The sequence below is a fragment of the Pezoporus flaviventris genome, unplaced genomic scaffold (genome assembly GCF_033815535.1).
Source record: "Pezoporus flaviventris isolate CSIRO_AGI_PZ_B2104156 unplaced genomic scaffold, CSIRO_AGI_Pfla_v1 ptg000007l, whole genome shotgun sequence".
Classification (NCBI taxonomy): domain Eukaryota; kingdom Metazoa; phylum Chordata; class Aves; order Psittaciformes; family Psittacidae; genus Pezoporus; species Pezoporus flaviventris.
Window position 1 is genome coordinate 49,573,774 of NW_026892555.1, and position 20,255 is coordinate 49,594,028.

The 20,255-nt window shown below is 37.6% G+C and overlaps 1 protein-coding gene across 1 annotated transcript; it reads right to left on the reverse strand.

The window, feature by feature from the left end:
• Positions 1–3,694: 3,694 nt before the first annotated feature.
• METTL4 (methyltransferase 4, N6-adenosine) lies at positions 3,695–20,080 on the reverse strand. Its single transcript, XM_061448678.1, has 8 exons — positions 19,502–20,080; positions 18,699–18,761; positions 15,893–16,259; positions 13,865–13,931; positions 11,887–12,061; positions 11,570–11,676; positions 10,855–10,943; positions 3,695–4,052 (listed from the first exon to the last, which is right to left on the reverse strand). The coding sequence occupies exons 1-8, from the start codon at positions 19,928–19,930 to the stop codon at positions 3,907–3,909; spliced, it is 1,443 nt and encodes a 480-aa protein (XP_061304662.1). The 5' UTR covers positions 19,931–20,080; the 3' UTR covers positions 3,695–3,906.
• Between the last annotated feature and the right edge of the window lie 175 nt (positions 20,081–20,255).

Sequence of the window (20,255 nt, forward strand, 5' to 3'; positions counted from 1 at the left end):
GCTTTTCTCCAACTCCCCACTTTCCTGAAACAACATCAGCAATCAGTCACCATCACTAATGGAAAATACCTAGAAATTTTAAGCAACAGAATTTATCATGCTGCTTTCTGGAACAGCAGAGCCCTTGATTAATACTAGGTCACAGCACATATCTCTTCTGTAATGCCAGCCCTGACCAAAGTTCAGTGAGGCTCCTCCTGATCCTGAGAGTCATTTCTATGGAGCCAAGGGGTGTCCAGGGCACACAGCTAAACCAGAGAAGCATTTTTCAGGTCTTGCAGTTTAGACCTTGGCTCTGTGAGCAGCAGCTCCTTTCCATAGCCCTGTTCACTTGAAAAAGCAATCTCCACCCAGGTAAGGGCTGAAGATCACGGGACAGCAATGCGCTGCTGCACTAAGACACTCCTACTCATTACACCATAAGCATGTTACTATATCAAAAGTTAAGTCGAGCAAGATCTAGACTGTCAGACCATTCAGAAAATGTTTAGTAGTATTGTTTAATATCTTCATTAATGACATGGACAGCGGGATCAAGTGCACCCTCAGCAACTGTTGATGACACCAAGCTGTGTGGTACAACTGACATGCTGGAGGGAAGGGATGCCATCTCAAGGCACAGTAGCATTTTCCTCCTGTAATTTTATAGTTGTTTATGTGGTTTGGAAATTGATTTTCAAAGTCAACTCTTTACTGCTCTTTACAGACACCTACCTGAGCTGAGTCCTATAAAAAGGTAAGAGCTGCTCACTTCACTTTTTAGTAACGTTTAATCTTGCAAAAGAAACTTTGCTGTTTCCACAGGAGTTCATGCCTAGCAATCACTATTCCAAAAACATAACCTACTGGTATAATTCTTTTTACTTCATAGAAGTTTAAAAATACAAGTAAAGGTCATATGCTAATTCGACATTTCAAAAATCATACTCAAACCTGAAGCTTCATAAAAGTAAGTTTGATTATGACACTTGATGTACTCTACATATAGAAGCAGCTTAGAATTACTTCTTATTGCTTTATGAACTGAAGTCTTTTTGCAATCAGCCATAATTTTAAAAGGCCTAAAGTAGTAGAGAACACCCAGACACAGATTTTTAACATTGTCCTGCTAAAATAACAGCAGATGTACCAAATAAAGTATTTTCTGAAAATTACAGTTCTCAAATCATCAAAGTGCCACAAAAGGAATTTAGAACTGAAAAAAACTTCTTTTGTCAATGTTGTTAGTAAAATACTTTATTAACATATGCTTCACCTATTTTTTCCTTGGAATGTGTGTATTTTAACATACCAAAATAGAAAAGTAGAAAGAGATTTAAAAAATACCATTTCTTAGGAACACCTGAGATGTGCATAATACCTAGGACTGCTACTCATCATATTCACACCTCAACATCTCATTACTATCCTGTATTCCTCATCCTTATCTTCTCTCTTGTTCTTTAATTTTTTACCAAGTTTGTACTCTTCAGAGAAGGGTTTTTTTTTTTATACAAGGCTTGACACATGTTTCCACCACAAAATACAGAACAACTGATACAGATAATATTCTTTTTTAAAAGGAAACCAGATCTTAAACTGTCCTTTTACATTAGCTGGCTTCCCTTATCACTGGTTTTCTAATACACTTCAAATTCTGCTTTAGAGGAATCATCTGACTGACACTGAAAGATCTGATGGCTGGCTGGGGACAGCTGGGATTTTGGATAGCTAGAAAAGAGGCTATTTAGATTTTGAATTAAGCCTAAAAGACCAACAATTATGTTTAACAGATGACCCTGAAATTACCAACTGCTAATAGCACCATGAAACTTCTGAGTTGGCAATGAACAGAGATATACTGAACCTCCTCCTGAGAAAACCCAGCAGTTTCAGGTTGGTTAGCTGCATATGTACAACAGCACTTCCATAATATTCACAAGGTTTTCTTCATAGCCAGAGTGCTGGAAAAGCAGCTGAGCAAACAGCTGTCCAAAGCCCAATTTGTAACCATGTATGACAGGATCAAGTATTATTTATATGTCAATCTTCAACTTTTGATTTCCAGACTGAGAAGCTTATAACCTGCGTGTACATGCCCTCTACATATAAACCATACTCAGGGCCTGGAATTAGCTGCTGAAATTAGCTGCTCAGTTTCTCAGCACAGCAGGTCAGAAGGCGGAGGGAAGGCTAGAATGCCCTGACTTGCAAACAGGCCCCACAGAAAACACAGATTAAATAGTTCCTCAATCCTTAAACAGCTTGAAGAAGGTCATTCCCTTAGAAGGGTTCTGCTGCTTAGCTCAGAGGAGAAAGGTGGTTCCCTGAACTCCAAGACTGTTCATACCTTTCCATTTTTGCAACTAAAAGATAATCCAGAGCCACGCATATCGGCGAATGTGGAACAGGCATCATAATTTCTTGTGCAGTTTTTAAAGTACAAAGGGAAAACTAGATATGGGCAGCAGTTACAATTTATTCTATACTTGAGTCTCATACAGTCATTTAGTACTGAGACCACCTTGCGAGGATGATCTTGGCAGAAGAATTGTGGCTGGGAACACAGAAGCTCCAGGTAGTGAATATTTTGTAAAAATGAAAGCAAATAAAAAAACCCTCACAGAATCATGGAAAAGTTAGGGCTGGAAAGGATGTTTAAGATGATCTACTTCCAACCCCCTTGCCACAGGCAGGGATATCTTTCTTATCCCTTACAGTTCTAGGTAAGATTGCTTACGTCATGACAGTTTAAAATGTAGGCTGAATAAAATCATGCAGCAAGAAGTGTCCGGCTGGATAACAACTTTCAGTGTTATATTATTTACTGATTTTGAGTATACATTTAACTGTTAGTAAAAAAAGAAAAAAAAAAAGAGAAAAAAACAAAAGGGCATTTTTCTTGTTAACTCCCAAACAAAAAATTGGAACAGTGGGATAGAAACTGGTCTGCAAATAAAACACTGACAAGGTTTTATTATTTTTCTTTTTTTTTTTTTTTTTTACAAAATCATATAAATAAAAAGTCTTCTAACATTTAAAGATTAAAAACCTTCACATCTCAGGCTACCTAAAGGGAAAAATGAATGTAAAAAAGGTACGCAATGCATTTTGTTCCCCATTATAAGCAGTCAGAACTCAGGAGCTTCCATGAGGAAAATCAGCCTGTCCAGCAGCTCTGCCTCTACTGCTGCAAATGAGTAAGTGGCAAAGGCTTCATTAAGTCATCTAGGAAAGAGAATTTTTAAGATACTTACAATCATTTAAAGTTTCAGGTCAATCTAACAGCTTCACAGGCAGAATTTGTAAGATGTTGAGACTGATCATTTAGAAAGTGTTCAAAGAAATGGCACCATATACAGAAAGACAGAATTGCTGACTGTTTTAAAAGTGTAGTTTTACATAGAATACAGTCAATCAACAATTCATTTGCCAATTAACACCACCACTGCTCCTTTTATTTCCCTGAGATAGACGAACATGTAGGATACAGTGCCTTCATTTATTTCAGTTTCAAATCCATTGTTCTACAAAAACAATCTTCTTTAAGGAAGCATTATGTAATTCAGAACTTCTATTGCCAATGTTTAAAAATAATACATCATTCTTTAAAAATAATACAGGTGCAACACTGTAGTGCTTATGATGCTTAGATTTGATAGCTGCAGTAAGAACACCTCAAAATATCCTTCCTTTCTTAAGGTTCGAAAAAATCAGTGTTTAAATATCTCAAGATAATCAAAATAAAGGACCAGTTCATACAAATGGAGATAGCATTTAACAGATACCCTATCACTTCAAGAATTTTAACCAAAGTACAACTGGTTTTATTTCTGTTACCTTCTGAGGGCACCATCACTAACAGAGGCAAGTTTGGGAGCCTCCTGAGAAGGTGTGGAATTTCAGAACAAAGCTACAAGACCCAACTCAGTTTTCATTTCGCAGAACAGTGAAATAATCCATGTGCTGAAACTTCAAAACCTCGTTTCCCCAACTGGTCCAGCCAGGCTGTAGGTTGCGAGCAAACAACTCCAAGCATTCCACATCTGGCTTGAGAAACTCTGCCAGAACCCCTGTGCAAGATAAGAAACAGAAGAAGAAAACAACAGTGACAAAGGTACAAATAACAACAGCAAACAAAAACTTCTCTGTGCAGTCAGTGGATGAAAAACTGAGTGGTTTATTACAAAAGGAAGAGACAGCAAATTAATTTCAGGGGTTTCATCAAACAGCTAGACTATTTATAGTGAGAAAGTAATTTTAAGTAAGTGCCCTTGAGATTCTGAACAACACTGTCAAGGCCTTCAATAGCCTTGATTTATTTGCTTTCATTTAGGGAAAGGGAATGAGGATTTATTTCAGCCTCTACATTGATGAGTTCTGAATTTTTCACTAATATCAACCAAACACTTCCTAAAGACTCACTTTGCTCCTACAACACAGGGCAATGTTTATTAAAATAAATAAATAAAGCCTTTCCTTAATTAAGATCACTCTTTTCCTCCACATCTTGAAGGGGACAGAAGCATGTTTTTTTGTTTTTAATGACAACTGAAGAAACACCAGTTAAATAAGAATAGCAATAAAAGGACGATAAAAATGCAGGGACTTTGTTTTCCCCAACACCAGCCTGGCAATTGAAGAAATATTTATATAACTGTGTTCTTTTATTCAGTAACATAAATTTTAAATTTCTTCTACAGCTGGGCATTTTTACTGCTTAAATCCAAGTAATCCAGATGCCTGTCACCAATTGTGTCACTGATTATAACTACTATTCTTGGACTGACAGAAAAAGATCTTGCATTTTGCCAAAAAAATTATTACTGCAAACAGCTTACTGTTAAACATGTTATATGTCATAAAGAACCATTCAGGTTCGTGTCTGGGTCAAACAAATTTTCAACTAGGTTTCAGGAAACCTAGTATCTACAAAGATATTATGCATAAAAACATGCCTGGGAAAAGCAAAGGTTTAAGGAGTACCCAACACAGAGAGGGCAGAAAGGCCAAAAAACATAACTCTACTAAAAATTACATGTTAAGTTCTTATTTTTGTTCCTGAGGACAAAAGAAGAAAAACTAAATGAAAACATTTTCTATTCCAAAGGGTCTCTTGGTCATTTATCAGATCTCCCAGTGGTTTCTGAATTTCCACAGCTTAAAAATATGGTTCATAAATCCAACATTATGTTGCTTGACTCAGTCTCTTCAGATATGATCACTGCAGAAAGCAAAAACACTTCCAATCAGCATACATCAAAGCAGAAGATGGAATGCCTTTTTTTTTTTTTTTTTTTTTTTTTTTTGGTGCAATCCAAGCTGTGACTTTTTGTATCAAATCTGCCAGTCACAGATCCCCTGTGTGAAACCCAAGCTGATCTTGTCAAGGACTGCTCCTATTGCAGAAATACAAGCATCCACTTTATTTTATAGCCAACCCCAGATGTATTCCCTACCTACATGGTTACCTCTTCCAAGACTTCAATCCATTCAAAACTTTTTCTTTAAGTATTTTGTAATGGATGTTTCTGGACTTTCTTGTATTTTGGCATGGCACATACATGTAGTCTCCTTCCCCCCAGTCTTCAACAAATGTCAAACAAATGTGTCAGATGGGTTATCATTAAGGCAGCTTTTATTCTAAAAAATACTACTACCAACAGGAACCTTACTCTAAAAACCTGCTCCTTTTCAAGGCAAGCTAAAATATTTAAACAAATCTAACATTTGCAGAGAACAGTCTGGGAAATATAGAGGAAAATCTACATTTTGACAGAAAACTTGCTGCACTGAACATTGGTGTCACAGGAGTTCATCTAATTAGACACTACTTATGAGTAGCTGCTTTTATACCATTTTGGAAAACCACCACATATCTAAAAAAAAAAAAAAGGGGGGGGGTAAAATTTATTGTTCTTTTTCCATGCTCTGTTTAGTTAAGGATTTCTTGTGTACACTTTCCTGCCAACATGATCAGAGGGCTGGAGCACCTCTCCTATGAAGACAGGCTGAGAGAGTTGGGGTTGTTTAACCTGGAGAAGAGAAAGCTTCAGGAAGAACTTATTGAAGCCTTTCAATGTTTAAAGGGGGCTTATAAGAAAGATGGGGAGAGACTTCCTTGTAGGGCCTGTTGTGATAGGACAAGGGGTAATTGGTTTAAACTAAAAGAGGACAGAAGGACGTGGACCTCTTAGAGCAAGTCCAGAAGAAGGCCACAAAGATGATCAGAACCTCCACTATGAAGACAGGCTGAGAGAACTGTTCAGCCTAGAGAAGAGATGGCTCCGGGGACACAGCAAAGCAGCCTTCCAGTACCTGAAGGGGGCCTACAGGAAAGCTCAAGATGGACTTTTTACTAGGACATGTAGTGATAGGGGGATGGCTTTAAGCTGAAAGTCAGGAAATTTAGGTTACGTAGAAGGAATAAGAAATAGGTTGCCCAGAGAAGTTATGGCTGCCCCATCCCTGGAAGTGCTCAAGACCAGGTTGGATGGGGTTCTGAGCACCCTCATCTAGTTGAAGATGTCCCTGCTCACTGCAGGGGGGCTGGACTGAATGACCTGTAAAGGTTCCTTCCACCCCAAACCATTCTGTGATTCTGTGACTAACAAAGGTATTCCAAAAGTTTATTTTCTTGATTATTTAAGAAAGCCCATGTTGTAAGAGGTTGCACTTTTTCCACAAAAGATAAGGCAGAGACTGTGCAAAGCAAAGCTCCAAAGCTTTCAATAAGCTCTGTTTGCAGATCCTGACATCTGTAGAATATCTTCTTTTTATCCTAATGGGCATTAAGTCTTGCAGAGCTTACTGCAGTCCAGCTTTATGACCTTTTTCCCACTCCATACAAACCCAAAATAGAACCATTTTGCTTTTTACATAGGCTTCTAAGTAAAAGAAGCAATTAGGTGACATAATTTCATTAAGAGCACATTACTAATGTTGACACTTGTTCTTAAAACGTATAACTAAAAATATCATCACAGCACTAAGGCCAGTAATCAAAAGCAGTTTTACTAAGCACTAAAGACTAAGAGAACAAATTTTAAAAGCACACTTAAGAGATCCAACCAACCTCAAAGTTTGGTTTGCCATAAAGGAAAAAAGACGTAGCTAATAAATGGGTCAGTGCAGCAGAAGCAGGAAGGTTGTGCCAAACCATCAATTTGGTCGTAGAATTTAAAAAGGAAGTCCCAAGAATCTCCCCCTTTCTCTCTTGCTGTCAGAGGTTTTTTTTTAAGTCGGCGTTTTTTTTAAAAACAGACATTACATATAAAGCAAGATTACATTACAATATGATTTCTCATTGCTAGGTTGTAGGTATTTACATAATCACATCAGGCAGTAACTTGCACTGCAGTGGAAATTACCAGATCAAGAGGACAATAACATGGCTGTATTTGGTTGGAATAAAATCTCATTACGTTGGTTTCCTTAAGACAGGAAAAGTCAGCATTCAAGTTACAAATCACAGCTTCATTGTTAGGCTTGTCATGTATCTGACTTGCAGCCCTTAAGCAAACTGTGGAGTTTTTTTCCCCTGAAAACAGGTTAGAGGATCTACATCAGCAGAAAGATGAAATACTAAAATTTTTCTACCATAGGAATAGATCCACACAATTAATTCTATCCACTTACAGATATCACTGGCAATAAACAGCTTAAATAGACAATAAATAGATTATTTTATATCACTTGTAGGTGTCATAAACCCTATGACAGCGACTCAGGCAGCTATACTGGGCATCTAATGCCATCGGACACAAGAAGCTACCTCAAAGCTGACTGGCAGATGTAACACCGGTCTTTCAGAAAACCCACTTCCTTCTGAAGCACAATCTAGAGGTCAAGGCAGGATACCTGCCATACCTGCCTGCTCTTTATCCTAAATATGCATTGAAGATGCATGCTGCTTTTTTAAACATCTGAAATAAGAACAGTTTCCCCTTATCTTTGAATTACCTAAATAGCAAGTTCTTCATGGCAAATTGGATACATGAAGTGAAAACAACTGTCAGCTTTCCACTGTCTGATTTGTGAGTCATGCAAAGCACAAAGCACATGATTGAACTGATTTCACAGTAAGCCTTCAAAAGAGTTCGTAATGTATAGGTCTTTATTGCTCAGTTTGTCTAATCCGTGAACAGAGTAGGACAAGAAAAAGAGCTGAAACTCAGCACAAAAATGGTTATACATCTCAGCATCTTTCCTGAGCTTCAATTTAAAGCTAGATGTTGATGCACCTATCAACTGTAGTCTAACAGTAAGGCTTCACAAGGTACGTAAGCAAACAAAAAGCATTGACTTGGTTTTGCTTCCAAGAGCACTTTTATAATATGGCCTTACAAGCCAGGGTTTCTACAGCAGGAGGGAGTTCCCAAGATTTCCCATTGCACTCTTGTGCTGGAGATATGCAAAGTGACTAGAGCACAGCCAAGAATTAATTTGAATTTTAGGCATACATCTATATAACAGCATTAGTTTCTAACAATAAGCCTACATGCTTAAAAACTGGAGAAAAAAATAGCTATAATAAGAAGAATCTATAAAACAGGAAAAAGAAAAAAGGTGTTTGAAGCTTTACATTATTTCACATCATCTGGGTAACAGAATACCTTCTGTATCTTCAGTAACATTGTATTGAATTAGAAAGAAAACCTGCTGTTATTTGTATCAAAACCAGGAGTAATAAAATTTCATTTTAACACATTTGCATAAAGAAGCTTAAGTACATTTACAATGACATATTAAAGCCCTAAGCACTGAACTCAGCACATGTATCACCAAAAACCCCCACAGTCACAATTTCATGGTTAAATGCACTGTAGGAACCCAAGCATCTCTTTTTGATGGCTTACTTTAATTTACATCTTTCTCTTCCTCCAGAGAGATAGACTGTTATAATCAGTCATGAGTGGCTACATATGTACCAACATACAACCTTTAGAGTAGTAATAAGAAATAAAGTGCCAGACAGCATCAGTAAATACTAATTTTTTTGGCTTTGTTACTACTTAAACAAAGCATAAAGAATGTGTGTGACTCATCAAGTGTCCCTCTCCCCCACTGCCAAATCTCTGCTTCTGTTCAAATTGCTCCTGAACCACCCTAGGATGTAGCTCAGCTGCTCTCTACTGGCCACTTGAGAATACTGCCGGGTCCTGAAAATATTACCCCGTTGCAACGTTGAAGTCAAAGCATCAGCGATTAGTTTTTGCCTTACAGTCTACCTTTTCATTCCATAACCATGTTCTGAATGGCGCTGCCAAAACTGTAAAATACATGTGGGTTTTATAAAACATTTGTAAAAACCTTGATATTGCTCAATAGCAAATTCTTTTTTTCAAATAGAAACATAAATGCTGCATGATGGTATCGAATTTCAGCATTCAAGTAAAGACTGAAGACAAACATAAATTAGCACAATTTCTTTCAAAACCCATTAAGGATTATAATTTATAAAGGATACTCCCAATATGGTTTCTAGATTCTGCCCTATGAGAGAACTGCTCTGCTCTGGCACTAGAATTCTCTAAAATACATACAAGCTGCTGTTTTGCACCCCTGGATACCTTACAAGCTTCCTGTTTGTGTCCAAGAGGGCTGCTAAGCATTAGTTTTCTGAAGAAGCCCTAGATGGCTGCCTCACAAATCACTACCCAGCCATTCATTACCTTAAATCAACAAAGATACTTCCTGTTATAGCCCTAATGCTTAAAGATGTAACTTCAGAACTGCAAAAAGATCCTCCTAGAATTGCCTTTTATTATTTTATCTAATCAAAGTACGTCTTCTACTAGTTTGAACAGGTACATACGTATGTTAATTTAATAAATGTAAGTCCAAAATACAAATTCTAGAGCCTTCCCAAACATGTAACAACTGTCCAGATCAGCTTCCTAATTGAAGCTGCTCTGTTCCTTGAGAACAGAAAAAGGAAAGCATGTCAGTGAAACAAACTGTGATGCCTGCCCTATCAGTAGAATTATGCAGTTGTTCTACCTGCGTTTTCTGATGTGATTACATAGCACTATGTGCACCTGGAATATTTGCAGATTCGTCCCGAGTTCTCCTCTTACGGAAGGACAGAACCATTTTTGATGTATTTAATATCCTATGATGATGGAAGAAGTACTATTGCTATTGATGAAGTTAGTCAGAGTGTTCCAGAAAAATGTGCAAAACGTAATGTATCACACAAAAAACTTAAAATTCTTTGAACTAAACTCTGAAAAGTTGAATTCACACCCACACTAACTGGCTGGAATCACTGCATCAATTTCAGTAAATTAAATACAGCTCCTCAGAAATAAGCAGGGCATGCCTTATTTGCCATATATTGTTAACAGCTTTTAAATAATTAAGTTTTTGGATTTAAAGGCACAACTGTACTGCAGGGGTATAAGCAACTTGTGCAGGAATAAAAATATTTCTTTCAGTATGACATAATAAAGAAAGAGATTTCTGCTTTATTAACTAAGTAGAAGATATCCTATTTACATATACCCAAAGTCATTGTGTCTATCCCCCCACAATGTACTTTAGGTCATATGGCATAACTTCACACATAATCTATAAACTGTTCCTGCAGCATTTAAAGAAAAATATTTAAAAATGCTACTTTTTTTTGCATGTTTACCCAAAATATCCACACAACAATGTCTCAAGTTCTACTTTTCATATTAATCTTTAGAGACCAAGACTTAGGTGCCTGAACATTTCCAGAAATGTTGAGGAACCACAAGTCCTGTTGAGCAGAATTACTTGGCATATTAGAAATTAAGGCGCTTCGTATAAAAGGTACCTCATCCTAGGTACATCATTTCAGACATCCAATCCCAATGCTCTAGAAAAACATTACAAAACAAAACGTACCAGTAAGAGGGGGTTTATGTGAATGCAGACTGCAGGGTATGCTGACAATTAACTTATGTTCTGGAACTGGGAGTACATCTTCAGATTTCCTGTTGTATAAGTCAGAACAAGAAAAGAAGTGTGAGAATGAATATCACTGAATGTGATGCTCCAGCTTCAGATGGGAGCTAAGACACAGAATGTTCATTAGCAGTCAAACTTCAGATAAGTCTGAGGGAAATTAAATGTTGCTCTGCCACAATATACGTTTAGGACAGTTTATGAAATCACTGAGGCTTTATTCAAAACATGGTTAACAAAAAGCCAGCAAAGAGATTGAGAACAAACAATGCAGTTCTGTGTGCTTTCATGCGTAGAAAAACATCAGCATCTCCAAAATGGCATCAGCTTATGCCAAGGACTCACAGTCCAAGAGAACCTGTTAGCAAAGGAAGCCCTGTCCACAAGGCTTTTATCTCAGCCAACTCCCCAACACAGACTGATGAAAGGAACAAAAGGTTTCCAGCCTTCAGTATTACTAAAGCACTCTCTTACCCCAAAACTAATAATGCTATTTTTAGTTCCACAAAGATGATGCCAAAAGACTTTGGGACATTACACTGTATTATGAACAAGTGAGACAGAGATACATATATATATATTAGATATATATATATGTATTAAGAGAATCCTAGCAGCCTCAAAAATCACATTTACCATAAATATCCTGGCATACCTTGAGGTTTCTTTTGCGTCTCCTTGAACTCTCCCCAGTACAAGAACTTCATAGGGCTTTTTGTGTAAAGAATCCAAAGGAAATACAAATTCTCCAGCTCCAGTAATCTGTCACAAAGGAATTAAAAATAGACAGTGAAAGATTTTTGTATCAATTCCTTTGAGATATTTTTCTTTGATCATAAGGAAGATACTGATGATACCACACTTCTCAAATATGAAAGCACATGGAAGTAAACAGACAAATCATAATATAAAGTGTCACAGTGCAAGCCCTCTCAGTCTCCAAGAAAGCAACAAAACAAATTGAGAACTTACTTTTACCCAGTGCCACTCAGCAAGTGTTTTCACAGACCAATGAGGATAAAGTTCATCCTTAACAAAATGCAAGTGCTTCTGTCTATTAGTCACCCATGTGACTACAAGACAATTTGGAGCAGCTAATGCTGGTACAGGAATCTGCTTTATTTGACATGAAGACAAGTAGCTGTATCTGTGTGCCAATACAGTGAGAAAACAAGTTAGCATGTACCGAATACAAAAATTGCAAAGCAACACAAATGGATGAAGAAATTAGCCGAGGCATCTCAAGAACCATCTCCTGACAACGCATGATAAAATGGATCAAGGCTGACACCCAGTGGCCAAATTTGATACCGGGATTCTGATACAAAATAATTAGCACATATATTTACCTTTTACTGAGCAGAACCTTTAGCTACATTCTTCTACTATTCCCCAAAATAAAGTATTATGAGTTGTGACTCTGAAGATACCTAAAAACCCACGTTTAATAAATACCATATGTAATTCAATACTCTCATCTTCACACCAGTGAAAAGCAGCTCTTTAGTCAATGTAACATTACTCACTTTTCGTAGTAATTTCTCTTTTAACGAAAATGACAAGTGAGTCATTTACAAGTGCAAGGGCAACACTAATTTGACTGGCAAGTTAAAAGGTCAGAAAGAGTAATCACTTCTCCAATTATTTGCAGAAATTATTCATTATTTCTAAGTTACCATTAAAGATAAAAGTTGCCTAGGTTATTCAGAACAATTCTGCACATTTATGAGCTAACGATATGCTACATCAGTGTGCTATCCAGATCCTGTCTTGCTCTACCACTTTCATCATGATGCTATTCTACACTAATAGTGATGTTACAATTGTTGGAACCTACATGTTGAAGTATCAAAAACATGGGCACACTGCCTACTGAAATCAACACCCATCGTCTGGGTGCCCCAGATCCCCGTACAATGGAACAGTGAGAACAACAGCAAGAAACAGGTAACAAGGACAAAATCCAAAACAATTCAACTGCCCAGAAATCACAATATTCACAACAAATGCAAAATGCAAAACAAAGATTAGCTGTCAACAAGGTAGCTAACAGCAGTGATAGCTCTTTACAGCTTTTGCCAGAGTCTTGCTGACTAATTCATGCTTGTGAATAACCACAATTTTCCTCTGAGTAACTTACATAGTTAAGAAAAACACCTGGATGAGTTTAACTCCGAGTTACTGGAGGTTTCTATAGAGCTTTCCAAGTAAACCTACCAATCAGTCTCTGCATGTTCAAATTATGTCTTCATAACAAGCTTCAAAAGCTACAGTAGACATTCTTGTAAGGCTGTATTTCTTGCCTGCCCTTCCTTCACATAGATACAATTCTGCAGTAATCAAGAGAGCTCTACTGGCATAAGCCTGATGTTACTCAGTAGAAAAGGAAGGCTATAAAAATTTTAAGTTAATGACTTCATAAACTGCACTACTCAGAAAGTTCCTACTGCACTTGAGGATTTTACTGCTGCATTATCACTTTCTTCTACCCATCAGACTGAAGCTCAAACAACAACTCAAATTAACAAAAAAAAAAAAAAAAAGTAAGACTTCTAAATAGAACCTCAGTCCTGGAAATACACATTTATCTAGCTTTATGCCCGCTGAAGTAACCCTATTATTTTCACATGATCTGCATGATCAATCTGCATGATCTGGGCCTTAGAAAACAGTGGACCCAGACTTTCCTTGTAAATCTCAGGGGCTAACATTCTCCCACTAGTTAGGTAATTTAACATCTATACCCTTGCAAATACTTTGTATACAAAATATCCAAGCCATTTCAGTGAAGTCCCCAAGATGTTTCATAGACTTGAAGGTAGGCATACTCCAAAATATTTGCTAGTTTTAGCTATAGTCTCACAGTTATTAGTCTTGAATTGCATCAGCATATTAAAATGTTAATCACCCTTTGTAAGCTAAGATGACAAAGTTTTACTATAAAATTTACCTGCTGCTCCTTTTAACAGACTTGTTCTCCCATGGTGGATCAATCACGATTACATCATACTTCTTGTCTGGAAAGTAAAATAAAAATTAAAAGAAAAAAAAAGACAGTAAACTAGTTTTAAAACAGATCTACCAGTTAAAACTGATATGCAATAAAATTGCATGTTTCTTCTGATCCTTCCAAATAAGAAGTTTCTTATTTGGAACAAGCTTCTAGCATGCTTGTTTTAATTCTGATAATCATATACTTCAGAAATGTTTAGGCTGATTACCTAAGGAAAGGATGTTTATGTGATCTGTGTCAGATCCCTCCAAGAAATTTGGAGCATCTTGGGAACTCTTCTATCAGTTTTCATTCTGAGAGTGCAAGTCTCAAAGATTAAAATTTCTCAGTTTCCTCACAGAAGTTACGTAATAAGGCACCCAGCTGAGTGAAAGGCTGTATCCCTGAACGCAAGATTCCTGTCCTGTTTGATCTTTCAATAGGTCAACTAGGTCATGTAGAGCTTCAAACCAGCTCCAGAAAACTGTGTTTTGCACTGCTGGAGATCAAGAGAGACAGAGAGCTAGACCCAGTGTATGAAATGGAAATTAATGGACAAGAGGAAGAGAACTGAGGGAGTTTTCATGGGAGAAACTGTGTCTACTTTAGTTGGAGGACAGAAGATACAGGACACATCCATGAAAAAAAGGGACTCTCCAATTTTATTTTATCCACAGAACATATCAGTTCCTTCATTGAGTCTGATACTAATTATCTAAACAGCTAGTAAGAACAACAGTTTTATATTTCATGTCCAGTAAGTATGATTTCTACATCTTATCCCTTTATTAACATTGGAGATGCCATTTTGACAGTGCACTGACCAGAAATACTTTTGGTAGGTGAAAAGGAAGAAGAAAAATATTAATTAAAATGGACAGCAGATATCCTCAAAAAATAAAAAAATCTAAAGTCATGGCATTAGAGGGTAGAGCAGTAATCCCCTGGTCTTGCTCACAGGCAAGATCTTTCCTATGAGACAGTCTGATGAAGCTTAGCTACTGCTAATAATTATAAAGGCCAAACTGAAAGCTAGTGGAATGGTGATGTACAGCGAAGACTGCTGCACGTTGTTAGCTTAAGGCTTTCTGCACTGCCCATTAAGGCTGGGGATACTGGCTTGGATACCTCTGGATTTACTTTTACAAAGGAGTTTCTAATTCTAAAATCACACCATTTCCCCGTTACTGATTTGGCTTATGCCAAATTCATCTTTCAGTATTGTCAGCTGTGAAATGTAGCAGCTAAGAAGTCAACTCATGTTGGCTACTCACAGTCCAGCTGGATGCAGCAGCCTCTCAAACTGTTGTCTTCTCTGGGGGACACTGAGGCTGGTTTCAAAATCAGCTCATGCAAATCAATTTGGGTGACATGGTTTAGTGTGAGGTGTCCTTGACCATGGCAAGGGGGTTAGGACTAGATAGGGTTGGAAAGGACCTTAAGCCCAACTATTCTATGATTCTATGAGTCTAAATCTAAATAGCCCCTGCTGCTGAACAGGATGAATGTGTAAGGGAACCGTTGCTTTAAGGTGCACAGTCTCATCCCTCTCCCATGGTCTAATCTAGCTAAAATCAAAGACCCACCACAGCAGCAGCATCCATTTATCTATTAAATTTATCTGTTAAAGCCTCACCCTGGGGATACGGACCCAGTAGCACAGCTAGTCAATTTAATGCATCTACATGACTTCCGTATTGACAGTGGCTCAGAACATGCTCAAACTGTTGTAATTTGGCTGAGATTTTTTAAAGGAGGCTCCTGGAGATAGATAATCCTCCCATGTCATGAGCCCCTAACCACTTAAGATTCCTTTGAAAACCCTAACCTATTTGCACAAACCACTTTGAAAGTTTGCAGCGGCATTTCTTATCGGTATGATGCTGTATATTACAATTTGTTCATTGAGCCATTAGCCATCTTAACACTAACTGCCCTTCTCAGGCAGTTGGAAAGTTATAAATTCTAATGCCTAAAGATACTTACAGTTCAGCAGAGGCTGTAAACATGAAATGTCAGACAAAAGGAAACTGCTTTTTGGTGGCACCAAGTACTTCTGCCCCATTAGCTCAACTATCTTTGCACAGTTTGAGCTGTTTTCCGTAACACATGACAGCAGGTCCCACTCTGGAATGGAGGTTTCATCATCTAGCACATGTACAGCTTGATGGTCACTTTCATTCACAGCTGTAAGCTGCTTTGCCATTTCACATAATTCAGCCAACCCACAGCCAATGTGTCCAGGAACAGCATTCTTCCTGCAACTGGGTTCTGCAACAGTGCGGTGGAGAAAACCACTTTTGAGTCCTTCTTGGACTAAATGCAATGTGCCTTCCCAAATGAGCTTCCTGACCTGTGTGACCATAAAGAAAGAAGGGAAAATAAATTATCTTTCACGTATCTACTTGATCAGGGAATGTGATAGAAATCAAAACATTTCCAATCTGCAGAGTGGGAAAAGGATCTTTGCCAAATACTGAGATTACTAACTCAAAAGGTCCAATAGTAATGATAATAAGGCCATGCTAACTTTTGCTGTTGGTTTGAGGGTTGTTTTAACAAAGTTACAACAATTAAAAGTCTGGAGAAAGAAAGACTGAGATACTACAGAATAAAGTGTTTCACAGACAGAGGAGGAATATTATTGTTCAAAAAAAATATAACTTTCAATGCAATGATCTGAAGCAAGTTAAAATTCTCATTTAATTTGAAGTTACTGTGCTCATAAACACATTTTTGAGAGGTAAGTTGGGATCAAAAAGTCAGTATTTTTTCACATTTTAATTCACTTTGAAAAACAATAGTTTATGCATTTTAAAAGTAATACAGAAGTACAATCAGCAAATAAAATTATAATAACTTGGTTTTGCAAATTTTCTAAGTAACATACCTCTCAAATAATCCACCAGTGAGTCCAGCACAACAAAATTACTGGATCTATAAACAGTCTCATTCCCTTCATCACCTTCCCTTTCCAGAACCTTCCCTTAGAGACCTAGTTTATCCCCAACTCATTGAGCCTTTACGAGCTGTAATTATCAATGAGGCATTATTGTTCACTTAGAAAAGCAACAGTCCCAGGTACAAATACTTATGATTTCTAAAGCTCCTGATTATGGAATGCTCAGCTTCACAAGACACTTTTATAAAATACTCTTTATTACAATACCCAAATTAATGGTGAGGAAATTTTAATTATTTCTTTAATAGCACTACCATATAGGTATCTGATGGGACAAAGCAGTAGCTTTTTAGTACTTAGGTTTGTGACAGGAAAAGTTCATACTGCTTTAACAAAATAAATGTCTATTTATAAATGCTACAAGTTGTACAGCTGAATTAATGCAGATAGCTTTTCTTTTACACTCATGTTAATTCACAGGTGGACAAAGCCTCTTAACTATCAAGCAGTAGTTTTAACAAATGGCTGCTGAAGGAATTTAGCATCTTTTCTACTGTTTCCTATGTTGATTCTGACTAAAGTTCATAAATGGATTCAATGCGTACATACAGTGGCAGACACAAATTTGGGCTTTTTTTTTTTTTTTAATGATTCTGAAGATATGAGTCAGTGCCAAAATAATCTGAATGGACTTGCAGAGCTACAACCTTTAACACAAGTACAGTAAAAACCAATACATTCTAATCTGAGAATAGTATCAGAGGCTGACTGGGACCACAGATTTTTCAAAACAGTGTCTTCTTTGCATATTCACTCAAAATCATTTGAAGTTACACAGGCCTCCAAGACATCAAGCTTCTCTTCATTGTTCCCTTATTCCTACTGTTGAAGGACTTTATTTTAGCTTAAAGATTTTCATACTTATAAACCTGCTTTTGATGTTGAACTTCTGCTTGCTCCTTTAAGGCCATTCCTGCACATGCATGGCTATTCACAACAACTACAGGACCTCTACACTGTACTATAGCAAATTGTACATGTTTATTATAAAACTTTTGCCATGTAAAAGAAGAAAAATTTAGTCATTTAAATATACTCCAAGAGGAACAGAATTAAACAAGAGGCCCAATATGACTAACACCTTTGATGCATTCTTGCCGCTTTCTGAAATAGTGTGAACTTCCTTTCTGACAAACATCATCTACAGATTACACTTCCAGGATTTACTAACACAGCTCAGTTTAATTCAGTTGTAACTTCACCAGTACATCACAGACATAAGACTAAATAGAGACCTGAATTCTAATCCATTCATGATACTTTAGTATTACAATGTAAAATGCTGGGGGGGGGGGGGGAGGGGCAAGAGAGGGGGAAGGGAATAAAATTTTTTCTCATTAGCAGAATGAGACATCTAGGAGTACATTTGGTCAGAGAAGCTTTGAATAACTTCAGCACACTGTCCTGATACACTAAAGGTGCACCAATCTTCAAACACACTATGCTGTTTATTTCAAATTAGTCACTTTCCATTCAACTAATACACAACTTATCACTATCATATCATCGAATACTTATTCTATGGGTTGGAAAGCACCTTAAGATCACCTAGTTCCAATCCCCCTGCTATAACAGTAAAAGATACTTTGCGAATGCAGATTTCAGCTCTCTGAACTGTCTTAGCCGCAGCTAAGTCTAGTTCGTTTCACATACATCTACACAGAAGACAGTTTCTGTAAGCCCTTATTCATTTAAGGACTAGAGAGTTGACCTTACCATTAGTGGAATAAGCTACAAGAACAGAACTCGTTTGCAACCACATGTTGCACTCTGTACATGCCCAAAGTCAGATGTCATGTGTTTGCAAATTATACTTCAGTTCAGACTTACCTTTGAATGGTATTGTAAAGCATCCAGTTCACCTTGGTTGAATACACATTTCCTTTTACGTTTCTGCACAAAGAGCAAACAATGAAAAAAAAATATTACTCCACAATGAAAGGAAAAAAAATAATAAAATAGAAATGAATTACAGGCAGAAGAATTACATGTTTTTCTATCACAACTCCAATAAGCAAAAATACGATCTCAAAATACCTCATCCGCTGTAGGCGTTCTCAAGGTACATAAGCCTAAAGCTGTGCTATGTTACTCATGGCACTGGGATCTGAACATACCTAGCACATGCACAGCTCACGTTCATACCTTCTTTGGGTCCATACTTGAAGGTATGGGCTTCAAGTGCAGCTTACCAGTAACAGGAGAAAATTAGTTACATCTTCAGGATTACATTTGTTGGTTTAGACCTGCCACACTTTTTTGTCCATAAGGAACAGTACTGAGCAATCTACATACTTACAGTAAATTCATACTGTCCTTCCCTTCTTGTTAATCTGCACAATCTTGACACCTACCACAGTTTCAGCTCAAGTGCCTCACCACAGCCAACATCAGAAGATTTTGTGAGCAACACACTGCTTCTGCATCAAAGGATGCATATTACTGACATAAGGGACACAAGAATACCTTTGTGAGTGCTTGTGAGAGATGTTTTTCCATGCATATTGAAATCTATGGCGGAAAAGCTCCTTATCTCCTACATAATCTCAGGAAACTGAAGTGTGCAAGACAGTGTTAGTGGTATGTTATTTACCAAGGGGTTACTGTAGCTTACTGTATTATGGAGAACATACCTTCCTAGCACTGGCAACAGAATCTCTGACACCACTCTTGGTTTCTGCTTGGTGTTCCCCTCTGCTGGTGCTGGCCTTTAGTTCTGTGAGACTCGCCTCAGGGCACCCCTGCCACAGCTGCTCCTCAGGAGCTGCAGCTATATGGGGCTTAGAAACATCAAAGAATTCCTCCCGGAATGTGTATCTTGTTTTTGCTGGTTTACCTTCTGTTTCTATCACATCTCCAAGACCAGGAACAGGACCATCGCTTGAGGAAGTGGCAGCAAAGGCAGAAGTAGGATGACAATCTCTAGTAGATATGACAGAAGTATTGAGAGTGACACCATCAGGGTATGCAAAGGAGTCACAGATCTCATAGCCACACTGGTTGATAAAAGACAGATGATCCACAAGCCACCCAGCCGTCAGTCGATGTACCACGGACATCATGGCTCCCGTTTTCAAGAAGAAAACTCAACTCCTTGAAACTGTAGCTGGCAATCACACGTGCTTCCTGGCGCAAACTCCTCCTGTGGGAAGTTTTTACAGAGTTCACTTTTTAGAATTACCATTGTCTAATAATGCAGTACTTATCTCCTGACAGGCATTTCCATTTCAGCACATGGTGTAGGAACTTCTGCCTTCATCTAGTTTCCTAATTGTTGCTTCTGTTCTATCTTTATTCCACATTTTTATAGTTGACAAGTTTTTTAAGAAGTCCCTATGACTTTATACAGCACAATGAACTTGAAGATGACCCTCTTTTAACAAGTTA

Coding starts and splice junctions, on each gene's coding strand:
- METTL4 (XM_061448678.1), bottom strand. CDS start 19,930: ATGATGTCCGTGGTACATCGACTGACGGCTGGGTGGCTTGTGGATCAT. Junction 12,062..13,864: donor TCTGTTAAAAGGAGCAGCAG/GTAAATTTTATA, acceptor ATTGGCACACAG/ATACAGCTACTTGTCTTCAT. Junction 11,677..11,886: donor CTGAGTGGCACTGGGTAAAA/GTAAGTTCTCAA, acceptor CCTTTGTGACAG/ATTACTGGAGCTGGAGAATT.